Raw genomic sequence first — 14,815 nt, forward strand, 5'->3', positions numbered from 1 at the left:
ATATATATCTTGATATTATTTTACTACCGTCACCTCTACTGTTACTCATTTTTCTCTAACATTCTAGTTAACCTTTCTCCTTTATATTTACCTCTACAGTATGATTTATTTCATTTTAACAGATGGTTCAAAGATAAACAGATACTATGGTAGTATTTGAAATATAATGTATGCAGGCTGAAAAATATGTATATACAAATATGTATATACAAATATGTATAGCCTTATGCTGAGAATTAAGAGTTCCTGCAAGCAATGGCACTCCAGTAATCATAAAAACACCACATTTTGGTTTGTAATTTTATTCCTTCCCCCTCAAAAGGGATCAAGGCTCACTACAGAAATGGTTGATTATAAGGTTTGGACAGGCAGGGAAGATACTGTGAGCCTGGGGCATCCTGTGGCACCATAAAGTAAGGAAGTTCATACACATATACAAACACAACTAATAGAGGTATGCAAAGCCACACAAGAACCAAAGAATTTCCAGTGAATAATTTGAATAATTTAAGCAATAAATAATACAGTATTAGATTATATGCTGGAGTCCAAACAAATATGAGTGAGTTCATAATAATGACTGAAAAAATAAACAAGAAGCTAGGCAGTTTGGATGCTCAACTTACTAGACCTGGATGGAGGTGGGGGTTCCTTGGACTTCCCACAGGACAGGGAACCCTGATTGCTTTTCGGGCTGGGGGGGGGACTTAATTGGGGGAGAGGAAGGGAAATGGGAGGCAGTGGCGGGGAAGAGACAGAAATCTTTAATAAATAAAAAAATTTAAAAAAAAAGAAAAAGAAACAATTTGTATTGTTGAAGAATTCTCAACAATTTATATAAATACACTAACTTCAAAGTGGTAGACCATAACTTCCATTTGTTCAAATGCAGAGTATGTATAGCAGTCCTTCCAAAATGTACAGTATAAAAAGGAGAGTGATTGTGTAATTTTATAGGGGAGAAAGCTGGGAAACCCTTGCTGAGCTAGGTGATTAGATTATGATTATCATAAATGATCATACATACTGATATCATGTGTCTTTGATAAAATAGTAATTTATAACACTGTCTTAACTTTTCCACTGCTACAATATTGAATTTGAAATATATATTTTATAAAAGCTTTTATTTATAGATGAGAACCTGTTCATTAGTTTTGAGCTAATGAATGAAATTAAGTACAACTCCTAACTCTAAGAATCTTATAATCTACGGAGGGAAACAATATTTAGGAACTATGTAATATAGATATAAGTAATAGGAACTGGTGGTAAAATTTAAATTGAGAAAAGTCTAGACATCTGAGTGCGGCTGCAGGTATGAAAGTTTTACAGAAAAACACCATCTTCTGTTTATTTAATTAAAATTTTTAGTGCTAAAGATGGAACTCTGTGTATGAGGCATGGTAGGCAAATGTTGTTCCACTGAATCACTGAGTCCTATATCTGTTTATACAGTCCAAATTTCTGGAAGAGGGATCAGAAGATTCTCTAAGTGTGATTTGACTACTCTAGAAAACAAGATACACTTTAAAAAAATATTACTATTTTTTTTTCCAATAGCTCACCTTAAATACAAGATGAATAAGCTAGTCATTTGGTCAAAGTTTGTTACAATAATAGCAAAATCAACAGATTAAATGTACTGTCCTTTACTCATTTTCTGGATAGATCTGATCAAGTCTGGAATGTCTGGCATTTAGATGTTAATGCTTCGTCTCTTTTATTTTGCCTTTAGGATTGGCTGCTGCCAAACTCTTGTCTGAATATAAAATTAATGTCTTGGTTTTGGAAGCTCGTGATAGAGTTGGAGGAAGAACATATACTGTGAGGGTAAGTGATTTCAATAATTATAGCATGTCACTTAAAAGTATAAATAGGGCCACTTGAAGTCATAGCACTGAATAAGATCACACAGTTAAGCCATTTGCCCACCAAGTCTACACTATTTCATCAAGTAAATGTTCTGTTCTTTTCTTTTCTTTCTTTCTTTCTTTCTTTCTTTCTTTCTTTCTTTCTTTTTGAGACAGTATTTTTCTCAGTATCTAAGGCTGGCCTTAAACCCATTATATAGTTCTGGCTGCCCTCAAATTCATTCTCATACCTCAGTCTTCCAAGTGCTGGGATTATAGACATATAGTACTATGATCATTTTTCAACAAGTGCTTACTAGACAGTGATGGCCTCTGACTTCAGTCACTAACATTCTAATGAAACAACAAATGTGAACAAATAACTTTATTACAGTGTTATAATCTCTATATTAAGAGAGTCAAATTGAGTATATAGTACCTGAGGTAATGTAGTAGTTTGGCTGTACTAAAAGTAATTTTGTAGCCACACACACACACAGACACACACACACTCAGTGTAGGTTCCTTGTTTATTCAACAAATATAAAGTATAAAGAAGTGTAGAAGTAAATGTAACATATCTTGTGTACTTTTTGCTTTGGCCTCTTTGCTCAGCCTCAGTCTGGCTATGTAAAAGAAGCACAGTTCTTGTTATATCACTGCCTTTTCTATATTGACTACATTAGTATTCTGGGAAATTGTGAGCTAATTATTGTTTAATATTACTGTGTTTACAAATAACTGAATCTATGGGTGCTCATGAAAAAGTACATTTGGAGAAGATATAAGGAAATAAGGTGAAAGATGGAAGTTTGTAGGGCATGTAATGAGACAAGGAGACAGAGGGAAAAGGAGCTAGAGAAAAGCCATAGAAACTGAGAAGGAGGGCCAGCCTGAAACACTGCTATGCTAGCCTGTCACTGGAGGGAAGAGGAAGGAATGCTCAACAGTGCCAAATGATATAGGATAAAGGTAGAAACATTTCTTTGTGGTAGTTAGAAATTCATTAATGATCTCCTTTGGTAGAATACACAAATAGAATGGTAATGATTGAGTACTAGCAGTGTAAAAAAAATATTGTTTTTAAAAAAAGGCTAGAAGAAGAGAATGCCTGCCTAGGTAGATGTTTCTGTTAGGCTAATAACAGAATGGCCTATGCAATGATAGTAACAGTGGCTTAGGCAGTGAAAACATTAAATTATTTCACAGACATTTACTAGTAGATATTCCAGGACAGTACAGGAATTTAGCTTTGTCATTAAGGTTTCAGGTTTTTCCTACCCTTTTTTTCTACAGTTCTTTGCATGTTGGCTTGTTATATTTTGGTAACAAAGTGAGTACTGTGGCTCTAAGCAAGTCTATTCCCAAGGGAGCAAGAATCCCTGGGCCTTGTGACTCACAGTAGTAAGCACTTGAAAGGCCTAGGCAAGAGGGTAATGAGACCAGCCTGTGCTACATAGTGGTGTCTTGTTTAAAAAACAGAAACAAAACAAACAAACAAAAGGAAAATAGAATGAAAGAGCAGCACTATCCTTGGCTGAGACAAACAGAACGTTTACCAGTAAACTCCAGGCAGACATTTGTCTCATTAGGCAGAGCAGCTATCTCCACTGTAGGGAAAGCAAATATTTAACATTGCCAGGCAGTGGAGAAGAAACCGGCATAAAAAGGAGATTTGGAATACTGCTGCAATAGCTGAGTAATGGCATCTCAACAAGGATGATACAGTAACTCTTCCAGTCATACCATGTCACACATTCTTTCTATTATGTGCATCTACTTCACTAGGCCCATGAGGCCTGTTTCTATTTTGCTCAGGCATCATCTGGAAATTTGTGAGTAAATTCTTAGGACTTCTGAATCTTCATTTGCTTTTTTCCCCCTTTTTAATTTTTTTTTAAAACAGGGTTTCTCTGTAGCTTTGGGACTTGTTCTAGAACTAGTTCTTGTAGACCAGGTTGGCCTCGAACTCACAGAGATCTGCCTGCTTCTGCCTCCCCAGTGCTGGGATTAAAGGCGTGTGACACCACCACCCAGCTTCCATTTGCTTTTTAATGAGCTTCCAAGGGTTGCAGATATGCTTCTCTGCAGTATAAAATATGCTCAATTCCTTTACTTTAATGTAAATCAATCGACATTAAATTTATTTGGAGTATTTCTGAGTTTTTCCTTAGATATAGTCTGCTGCAAGTTTTGGTTAAGAGCATTTGTTGCTCTTGCAGAGGACCTGGGTTTGATTCCAAGCTCCTATGTCATGGTTAACAGCCATTTATAAATCCAGTTCCAGGTCTAAAGTCCTCTTATGACTTCTGTGGGCAGGAGGCATACCCATCGTGCACACACATACATGTAGGCAAAACTGTTGTATACATTAAAAATGAACAAAATGAATAAGGAGACTAGAATCTCTTCACTATACCTACACAAGTCTAACTTTGATAAGTCCTAATATCATTTTCACATGCAAGTCTTCTCAGCTGAGTGATAAGATATATGTCTTTCAAGAAGCTCCTGTATACGTTTATTTAAATTTTCTGTTTGTCTTTGAGACAGGGTCTTACTCTGGCTGTCCTGGAACTCATTTGTAGACCAAGCTGGCCAGGAACTAGCAGAGACTTACCTGCCGCTATCTCCCAAGGCTGGGATTAAAAGCATGAACCACAGTATCTGGCTCTTCATTTTAAATCTTTGAGATTGGTTCTTTCTGTGTAATCAGACTGACTTTCAACTTGAGATCCTACTGCCCCAGCCTTTGGAATGATAGAATCATAGGTTTGTACCCCTACAACCAGCCCATCTTTACATTGAAATTGAAGGCATTGTATGGTAGTGAAAAAGACAAGTTGAATATTTTGCTTATATTCACTTAGTAGATGTGATTCTGTCATTTTTGAAAAATAGTCTTTCATTTTAGAGATACACATTAAGTTATCCTTTTGTTCTCCTTTTCTTATCATTTAAATCTTTTGCTTATTAAAAAAGGAACACCAGTCATGATGCAGATTTTCAGTTAAGAGCAAGTCATGTAAAGGAAATGAAATTCCAACATGCTTATCCCAATCTATGTTATTAGCTTGAGCTACTTGGCCATTTTGCTCTATTTATATATGTCATCAACAGACAGGAATTATTAGCGTCTATTCAGTACTGCACGCTTTGGTATATGAGAAATAAATCTTAGGAATACTTAGAAATGAACACTTAGCATTTATATTTCAAATGCCTAGAGAGAGATAAGGAAGGTATACGAAGGGTCGGAATGGTATTAATAGAAAACATTAAACAACAATCAATCAGGATAATTGTGGAAGAAGAAGTCATATATACTTAAAACCAAAATTCCAAATGTGATATTCTCACCTGACTTCTTCTGATGGATTTTTTTTCTACAAGTTCAGAACTTAACAATTTTTCATTATTAAACCATCTATAATTCTACAGATTCAAATTAATAAAGTTGGAATGCCTGCAATGCCACCACAAGGTCAACATATTTGTCCCCTAATAGATTTCCATGTTTGTGGCCTTGTAGGCTGAGTAACATACTCTAAATAAGAAAAAATAAGCACAGCTTGACAGAGCACCACATTACACTTCTTAGAGTCTTCCTGCAGAACTCAAGGTACCTCATCTGAGTATTTCTGATTTTTAAGGGAACCTTTTATGAAATGCCTCACTCTTTTTCCTGCTTCATTTAGGATTATATGCTTTAAAGAGAGTGTCAGTATTCTAAAGATATATTTGGAAATTCTCAAGAGTCTCCTTGTTGTCTGTGTTAAAGTAATAGAAATTTATTGGTGCACTGATTTATTCTTAAGAAGATGTTGGAGACTAAAGAAGCTTCAGGAAACAATATTGACAGTTAGTGAAAGAAAACATGAAGATTATGAAATCCAGATTAAAGAAATTGAAATAACCCTTCACTACTACTGCTAAAGCAGAATGGAAACCTTGAGTGACTCCTCTATATTATTGAAATAAGTAAAATGTTAACTAAAATTCACTGTATTGACCTGTCAGGGAAGTTAGAAATTAGTAAATATATATGTTGAACAGACATCTTAAAATTGACCATCCAAACTGATGTGTGTGTGTGTGTGTGTGTGTGTGTGTGTGTGTACTGGGCATGAAACCCTGAACATAACTGGGCAAGAACTGAATCACTGAGGTATAACCCCATGCCTAAAGTACATTCTTGTTGAGGAACATAAAACATTCACTTTGGAGAGCTGCTGCTGAATTGCTCAGTGGTAGAATAATTTTCTACTTTGTTAAATGTCCTAGGTTCCCTTGCCAACAACTGCAAAAGCAAGATTCATTCCTACACAGCAACTTATCAATACTTGGGTTCCTATTTAGCACTTCCAGACCAACGTTTATTCTGTGTGAAATTATTTTGCCTTTGTCTTCAAAATACATCTGGAATTCACTGTTTCCTATGATTGTCACTGCTATATTATGGGTGGAGCCACTATAACCTCTAGGTCACGTTACTGCTTTAGTTTTCTGATTACCCTGTTTTTACTTTTGTTTGTATTATCTATTTTAAGTTAGACCTTAGCACTATTTAAGCCTTCCAAAGGCTCACCTTCTCACTTATATAAAAAGCCAATGTCTTTCCAGTGCCCTGAGAAGGACTCCCTAATTGACTTTCTCCCTTGTTCATTTTCTTCCATCCCAGGGAAATATGTGTATGAGGAGGGGTTTTCAACCCTTCTTTTCAGGTTGGCCTGCATCTTAGAATTAAGGGTGAACTGCAAGAAGACTAGGCTACATGTGCATTTCCTCCTAGCTTCAAATCTCAGATACTGAAAAGAAACAGTTATCTTGTATTATTAGTATCTTGAAAATATTTTCTGAGAAAAATAACTCTCAGAAGTTTACTTATGTCTGCAAGGTTTTTAAGTACAGTGATTACTACACAACAAAAAATAATCAGTTAAGTAATGATAAAAGGGAATATGTACGCATAATAACTGATGGAAACAATAGAAGACAAGTACACCTGAAAACTTATTAAAAATGCACAAAGGAGTTGTGTGTTGCCAATATTCAATTCGTTGATTAAATCAAAAGCATTAATAAAATGTTGGAAAAGTAGAGAGCTGCATTTAAGAGGGAAAATAAAATAGTTTTAGTGTATGAGAAATAGTTTTAGTGTACATATTTGTAAATAATTAAATAGTTATATGAATATTTTTATACTTTTAAGTATACTTTTGCCATGATCCATTTTTCCCTAGAAATGTCTTAGATTATCAGCAAAAGTCCACAAATGTGGGCTGATTTAAGATTTCATCCAGCAGAAATCAGGCAATTAGGATTATTAAATACCTGGAAGACTCCTAATGCAATAACCCTAGAGAAAAGTACATGTAATAAACTAAGTGATTTGCAAAGGATCTAGATCAGCAAGATGTACTAGTGTTTTTTTTTTTTATGTGTTGTATTGCTGAATCAGCCTCACCAATAGTTCTACAAATGGACATGCCTATTGAATTGTCAGACAGTGTTCCCCAGTTTTTGAGTGGAAAGGCAAAAGGTTTTGAGTTTCAGGTGTACATTATAAAGGACATGCAAATCACAATTAAGTTAGCAAATAAACAAGATCTTTCATGACAAAAAGGTTTCTTGATTACAGAGTTTAAGTGACATCACTTTTCCTCTTTCTGCAGAATGAGCATGTTAAATGGGTAGATGTTGGAGGAGCCTATGTGGGACCAACCCAGAACAGAATTTTACGCTTGTCTAAAGAGCTAGGCATAGAGACTTATAAAGTGAATGTCAAAGAGCGTCTAGTTCAATATGTCAAGGTAAGCCTGACTTTTTATTCATATGACCAATTCAAGAACATTTTATTTGAGAAAGATTGTTTATTTGTGACTTTTTCTCCCTTTAAAGTTAATTTTTAAATTCTTTCATTGTGTATTTTCACTTTGCATGATATGTTGCATATTACATATGTATATTGTCATATAAGCATATATTGTATGTTGAGTATGTTCCTTCTCCTATTCTTCCACCTTCTTTTCTTCCCCCTCCCATTAGCTTCCTTTATTCCCGCATGTAGTTTTGTTTCTACTTTCATAATTTTTTTGTATCTGTATAAAAATCTAGGAAGTACAAATAAGATAAAACATAATATTTCCGTTTCTAAGATTGTCTTAATTTGTTTAATATAATTGGCTTCAGATGCTTAAAATTTCCAGCATAATTTTATTGTTTTGTATAACTGAAAAATTCTATCATTTATATCTACATTTTCTTTATCAATTCCTGTGACACTTAGGTTGGTTCCATAATTTAGCTATTATGAATAATGCTGCAATAAATATTTATGTGTAAGTAGCTCTGTGATATTTTGATAAGGAGTCCTTTGGGTAAATACCTAGGACTGGTAGATTTGGGCCATATGGTAGATCTAATATTAGTTTTTTCAGAGACCTCCATACTGATTTTCATAGCAACTAAAATAGTCTACATTTTTACCAGAGTGGTGTGTAGGTGTTTCTTTTTGCCCATTTCCTTCTCATGATTGGTTGTTATTTGTTTTTTTTTAATGGTGACCATTCTTGCTATAGTAAGATGAAATCTCAATGTAGTTTTCATCTCTAATGGTTATTGTATTTCATCTTTCAAAAACTTATCTGTACATATCATTAGTCAATTTATTGGCTAAATTCTTTGATTTGTTATTGTTTAGATTTTTGTATTTTTTAATAAATTCCAGATATTAATTCTCTGTCTGTCAGATAGGCAGAAGCTTTTCTTTCACTGAAAATATTTTTTTTTTCATGTTCAGGATATTCTGATTATGGTTTCTCTTCCCTTATTTCCTCCTAGCTCTCCTAACCTCCACTTCTATCCAACTGCACACGTTCTCTCTCTCTCTCTCTCTCTCTCTCTCTCTCTCTCTCTAGAAAACAAATAAATATAATAAACAAACCAGAATTTAAAAAACAAAAAAGCATAAGAAATACACATGCACAAAACATAACAACATAAAAATCAAAAACTGTAATATACAAACAAAAGACCAGTAAGACAAATGCCCCCCAAAAGAGCATGAGACAAAAAAAAATCTACAAATACCATTGCTGGACATGGAGCTTACCCTTAAGTGTGGTTTATAGACCCAATGAGAGTCCATTGGAACAAACTAATTTTTCCTTTGCAAGTGGTTGCTGATTAGAAGTAGCTTCTTAGTTAGGGATGGGGGATTGTGTCCACTGCCCCCTCTCAGCACTTGCACCATCTGGCTTGCATCTATACAGGCCTAGCAGAAGTTTTTTAATTTCATGAGGTTTCATTTGTCAGTGTTGATATTACTTTCTGAATAACTGGAATCCTATTTAGAAAATCCCTAAATATGCCTAAACTTGAAGTGTTTCTCTCCTTTTTCTTGTAACAGTTTTTAAAGTCTCAGGTTTTGGATCCTATCTTAGTTACTTTTGTGTTGCAATAACAAAACACCATGAGCAAGGTCAGTTATGAAAGAAAGCATTTAATTGGGCTTATGGTTTCAGGGAGCTAGAATATTTGATAGAAGAACAATGAAACGGTGGCAGGAACAGCTGAGAGGTTACATCTGAGTCTGCAAGCAGGAGAAAGAGACAGGGAAGAGGAGTGAGCATACTGAGAATGGCAGTCTTGAAATCTCAAAACTCTTCACAAGTGACACGTCTTCCAACAAAGTCATATCTCCTAATCCTTCCCAAATAGTTCTACCAACTGAGGACCAAATATTCAAATATATGAGCTTATGGAACCATTCTCCAAAGTAATTTCTGAGACTATAAGCAATCTTTTAATTGTCACCACCTGTAAAATCAAAAAGCAAATTACATACTGCCAAAATACAATGCCAAAGAATATATTTTACCATTCAAGAAGGGATGAATCAGGGCAAAACAAAGAAATACTGGACCAAAGAAAGATTGAAACCTGACAGGGCAAACTGCCTGTAGTTTCATGTCTGATGTCAAAGAGCTTAGATAGCTCCATCTTCCCAGCCTTGATACCCGCAAAGATAAGTGCTCTCTCTCTCTCTTCCTCTCCCTCTCTCCCAAGGTAGTTTCACTCCATGCATGCAACTCTTCTTTAAAGATATCCCATGGCTCTGGAATTTCTAACATCTTGGAGTTTCCAACAAAATCTGAGTTTCACTTTTATATCATTACAAGTCTTCTCAGGCCTCCTTGTAAAGACTCTCCTGCCCCACTCTTGACCTCAGCAACTCTCCTTAACCATGGAGGAAGATTCCTCAACCTTTTATTCGTGTACCCTTTATGATTCTAAAACCAGAACCATGTGGACAACACTGCAAAGCTTGATTACCAACTTGGGGTGATCCCAACATCCTTGAGTCACATTTGTGGAAACTTTGATTTGGTGTTGATTTTTAGGAGCAGAAAATTCCTTAGGCCTTTTATTTTCACAGGTTGGAATCTTAGTTTGATGGGGTCTTATAATGAGGGCAACCCTTCTTTTATCCCAATGCATATCAGGCCTTTCTCATCTCTTTCTGCAAAAGCCTTGGCTCCGACATTAAATTTCAAGCTATCTTTTTGCCCCAGTTGCTTTCTTTCATTGTAGATTTGCCTAAGAGTGATTACTAATAACAAAGCAGCAGAGTCAATATGCTGCATTGAAATTTCCTCTGCCGAAGAAATTAGTCCATTGCATTTTAATTTAGCCTCAAACAAATTCTTAGGACAAGACCAAAAAGCTGTTCCATTCTTTACCAAAATATCACAAGAATGGTTTCTAGCCTGGATCATGTTGTTCTTCTCCTCTAAAGCCTCTTGAGTCGACATAGCTTTAAGCACTGTTTCTGCCATGATCCTACTAGGATGACCTATTAAGCCCCACTTATAGTGTTAGTATGGTCCTTATAGGCTCATGTCTTTGAATACTTGGTCCCCACTTGGTGAAATTGTTTGAGAAGGATTAGGAGTTATGACCTTGCTGAAGAAGGTATGTTACTGGGGATTGACCTTCAGGTTTCTAAAAACTTGTACCTTTCCTGGTGTGTTCTCTCTTTGTGTAGAAGGAGCAGCACATTGCTTCCCGCCGCCCGGGAGGGCTCCCGCCCACCGGCTAGCTTTACCCAAAATAATTACATAAAAACCGTATTCTTTTAAACATTGTTTGGCCCATTAGCTCTAGCCTCGTATTAGCTAATTCTCACATCTTGATTAACCCATTTCTAATAATCTGTGTAGCACCACGAGGTGGTGGCTTACCGGGAAGGATCTTAACCTGCATCCATCTTAGAGAGGAGAGCTATAGCGACTGCCTGACTCAGCTTTCTTCCTCCCAGAATTCTGTTCTGTCTTCCCTGCCTATGTTCTGACCTATCAGCCCAAGCAGTTTCTTTATTAATTAACCAATGAAAGCAACAGATAGACAGATGACCCTCCTCCATCATTTTTGTCTCATATTTTCAATCAATATGTGAGCTTTCAGCTGTTCTTGCCACTAGGCATTGATCTGCCATATGTATTCTAACCCTCTGAAGTGGTAAGAGCAACTAAATTCATTCTTTTATAAGCTGTCTCAGTCATGGCGTTTTGTCATAGCAATAGAAAAGTAACTATGATACCTACCATAGCCTTCCTAGGCTGTACCATACTTCCTTTCCTAATCCATTTGCATGCCACAGGAGATGGATTTACTTGAACAAACAGACAGACACACAGACAGGCACACACAGACAGGCACATGCACACACACACACACCTGTGCATTTTTCGTAGTTCCAAGCAACTCCTGATTCACCCAGGAGCTAGTTCTAAAGGCCCAAAGAACAGAACAATTTGAAGCCATTTTAGCTGTTGAATTGGTTCTTTTTTTTGCATTGTTACCCAGTATGTCTTTGAATATTTTGTTCATTTGCTTTGTACCTGGCATTTCCTCTTGGAAAATGTAGCTTGTTTGTGCGTTTCCTAGTGTTTAAAGAAGAGATTGTTTAAACTCAGCTCCTCAGATCCACCTAAGAAACAATAGCCTTTTCCATTATTATTGTTTCTCACTGAAGCCAAACATGTAGTGACTTGAACCTAGAAAAATGCTGGAGAAATTAACTTTACAATCTGCTATTGTAGGACAGTTCCTGAAACTATGAGAGAAAGGGACATTTACTCATACCAAATGACATGATTTCGATACCAGTCACCACACCTCTTTGCAAAAGATACATCTTTCCCTGACTGTATATAATCATGTTGGGTCTGGAGGCTAAAGCATTGGGAGTTTTCTAGGAATTAAGGACACTTGTGATCTATGCATAATAATAGACAACCAGGAGGTCAGGAATCTTAGCAAATTTGATAAACATGTAGTTTCGGATGCTTAGGATGGTGTGACAGTAATAGGTGAGAAGACAAACAAGTATTCTTTAGAAATATTGAGAACTCAGAGGTTAAGCGAAGATCAAAAAAGTATTAAGAGATTTTACAAAGTGCTGACAACTAAAGATATATCTCGGGACAGAGAATTTGCATAGTATGTAGGAGGCCTTTGATTCAATCTCAAACACCATAAAAGAATTATATAAACTATTTTGAAATGTTGGCTTTATTAGGGCACAGTGAAAACAATTTCCTATTTTCTCATTTCTATAAAGCATACCATTTTCCTAGCCTAATGGGTGATAATAACAATAAAAGTAATAGTAGTTCCCATTTACAGAAACCTTTTACATTTTTATATTTGATGTGAAGAAGGAAACCAAATCCCATGTGCTAAACTACTTAAATAGTCATAGCAACCTACTCTGCACTTCAACTGGGAAGCGTGGGAAACCAGTTGAGTAGACTCATGTACGTTATTCATTCTTTCAGTGAGTCAGGTGCTTAAAGAACTTTATTGTTCCTAGAGGGTAACAGTAAAAGAACTGAGTCTCTTTTTATGTATTAACTCATTATATTCTTATATCTGTTCCCTAGGCTGTCATGATTTTCCCCATTTGCAGATGAGAAGACAAAGGTTCAATGAGATAGAGTGACTTGAAAAAGCTATGAAACTAGTAACAATCTACTTATCCCTGAAAGCATGATCTTATTTACTTCACTATGTATTCCAGGAAATGAAACTGAAGTAGTGAATAGAAGAGCACTTTGCCTCTTCTGTTTGTAAAATATCTCGCCATCAGTTTCAGTGAAGACTGGCTGATAAATAAGCAGATGTAGTTAGTGAAAGACAATGATTTTTTCCACTCCTTTACTCTGCCAGTTCCATGTTCCTTTTTGTATATTTTAAACACTGAAAATTTGCTGTCAGTTATGTCCTCAGCTAAGTACTTTTTGATCTCCTAGTTATATAAGTCCACTCTAAAACATGAGAGCAATGTAAGAATTTGGCAGGGGCACATGGTGAGTAAGTCCATGTCCTAGATTCAGTCTCTCTCTCTCTGTGTATGTATGTATATGAGTGCCTATGTGTGTCTGTGCACATATGTGTGACTATATGTTGAAACCATACATCAACTGTTTTCTATCTTACTTTTGAGACAAAGTCTTTCACAAGAATCTGGAGCTTACTGATTCAGCTAGACTGACTGGTCAGCAAGACCCAGGTACCTGCCTGTTGGTGCACTGGGATTACAGGTGTACAATGCTGCACCCAGGCTTAGGGATCTGAACTCAAGTTCCTTCTTGCACAATAAGTACTGTTCTGACTTTGAGCCATCTCCCTAGACAACATCATTATTTTTTTAAATCATGTTTAGTGCATATACATAGGTGTGTTCATGCATATGTTCACATACTATGATACAGGTTTGGAGATCAGAGAACAACCTGTGAGAGTCACTTTTCTTCTTCTACAATGAATGTATCAGCGATTGAACTCAGGTCATCAGACTTGATGGCAAGCCCTTCCATCCACTAAGACATCTTATCAACTCTTCATCCCATTATTCTTAGTTGAGACAAAGTAAGATTAAAATGAAAAACTGGTGTTTAAGAATCTGAATGTTGCCTGCAAGTTATAAGATTCTGGTATGCTGCTCAACCTTCTTGACATGACCTTTTGAATTTAGTATATTCAATTAAGTATTGATCTTTCCAATACCCATGGAATTTTCTGGATTTCACAGAGAATCATAACTTTTAGAAATGCTGATGTAATAATATTATATATTGAGAGAACCTATCTTCAAGATTTAACAGAAGATGAGATCATGATAAGTTTTAAGGAAATTCTCGTGATAAATCAGGTGTTTAAGCTAAAAAAAGAGAATTATTTTAAAAGTGGTGCTAGGGTTGCCTATATTGTTGCTGAGTCCCTCTCTAACAGGTAAATAAGATCTTTGATATTTCTGTTTCCAAGAAAAGGTACACCTTTTTTTTTTCTGGAGATGGGACATACTCACCCCCTATTATATTTTTCTTTTATCACAACATAAATGTCACTGAGCTGTTACATAAGAGCTACTGGAAAAAGGTACCTTGTAGCCTTAACATTGATATTCTGAGGTTGCTCTCATTATATAGTTATTAGCTTAATGTGTGGGCACACTTGTGAGACTAAGGCAGGAGGATGGTTGTAGCTGGAGGTTTCTCTCTCACTTGCCAGTTCCTGAAAAGCCACTCTGAGGCTTAAATATTAATTACAAACTGTTTAAACGATGGCTCAGGCTTATTTCTGGCTAGCACTTGTGTTTAAATTAACCCATTTCTATTAGTTTACATTTTATGAGGATTGTGACTTGTTACCTCACATCTTGTTTCCATGGTGGCTGCTGGCTTCTCTCAGACTCTACTTTCTTTGTCCCTCTCTTTCTCTCTCTGCTTGGATTTCCTGCATATACATACATACATACATACATACATACATACATATATATACATACATACACACACACATACACACACACACACACACACACACACATATGCATCCCTGCCATGGGCCAAAGTAGTTTCTTTATTAACCAATGGTAATAAAACATATTCACA

General features: G+C 35.9%; 1 protein-coding gene across 1 annotated transcript in view; it reads left to right on the forward strand.

The window, feature by feature from the left end:
- LOC121441151 (amine oxidase [flavin-containing] A) overlaps positions 1 to 14,815 on the forward strand; it is a 65,637-nt gene that overhangs the window by 15,049 nt on the left and 35,773 nt on the right. The window contains exons 2-3 of the mRNA XM_041642283.1: positions 1,739 to 1,833; positions 7,529 to 7,666. Coding sequence (XP_041498217.1) covers positions 1,739 to 1,833; positions 7,529 to 7,666 — 233 coding nt within the window. The remainder of the gene's footprint in view (positions 1 to 1,738; positions 1,834 to 7,528; positions 7,667 to 14,815) is intronic.

Source organism: Microtus oregoni, unplaced genomic scaffold, assembly GCF_018167655.1.
Source record: "Microtus oregoni isolate MIOR12 unplaced genomic scaffold, Mior012 000073F_ref0000255, whole genome shotgun sequence".
In the NCBI taxonomy this organism is placed as follows: domain Eukaryota; kingdom Metazoa; phylum Chordata; class Mammalia; order Rodentia; family Cricetidae; genus Microtus; species Microtus oregoni.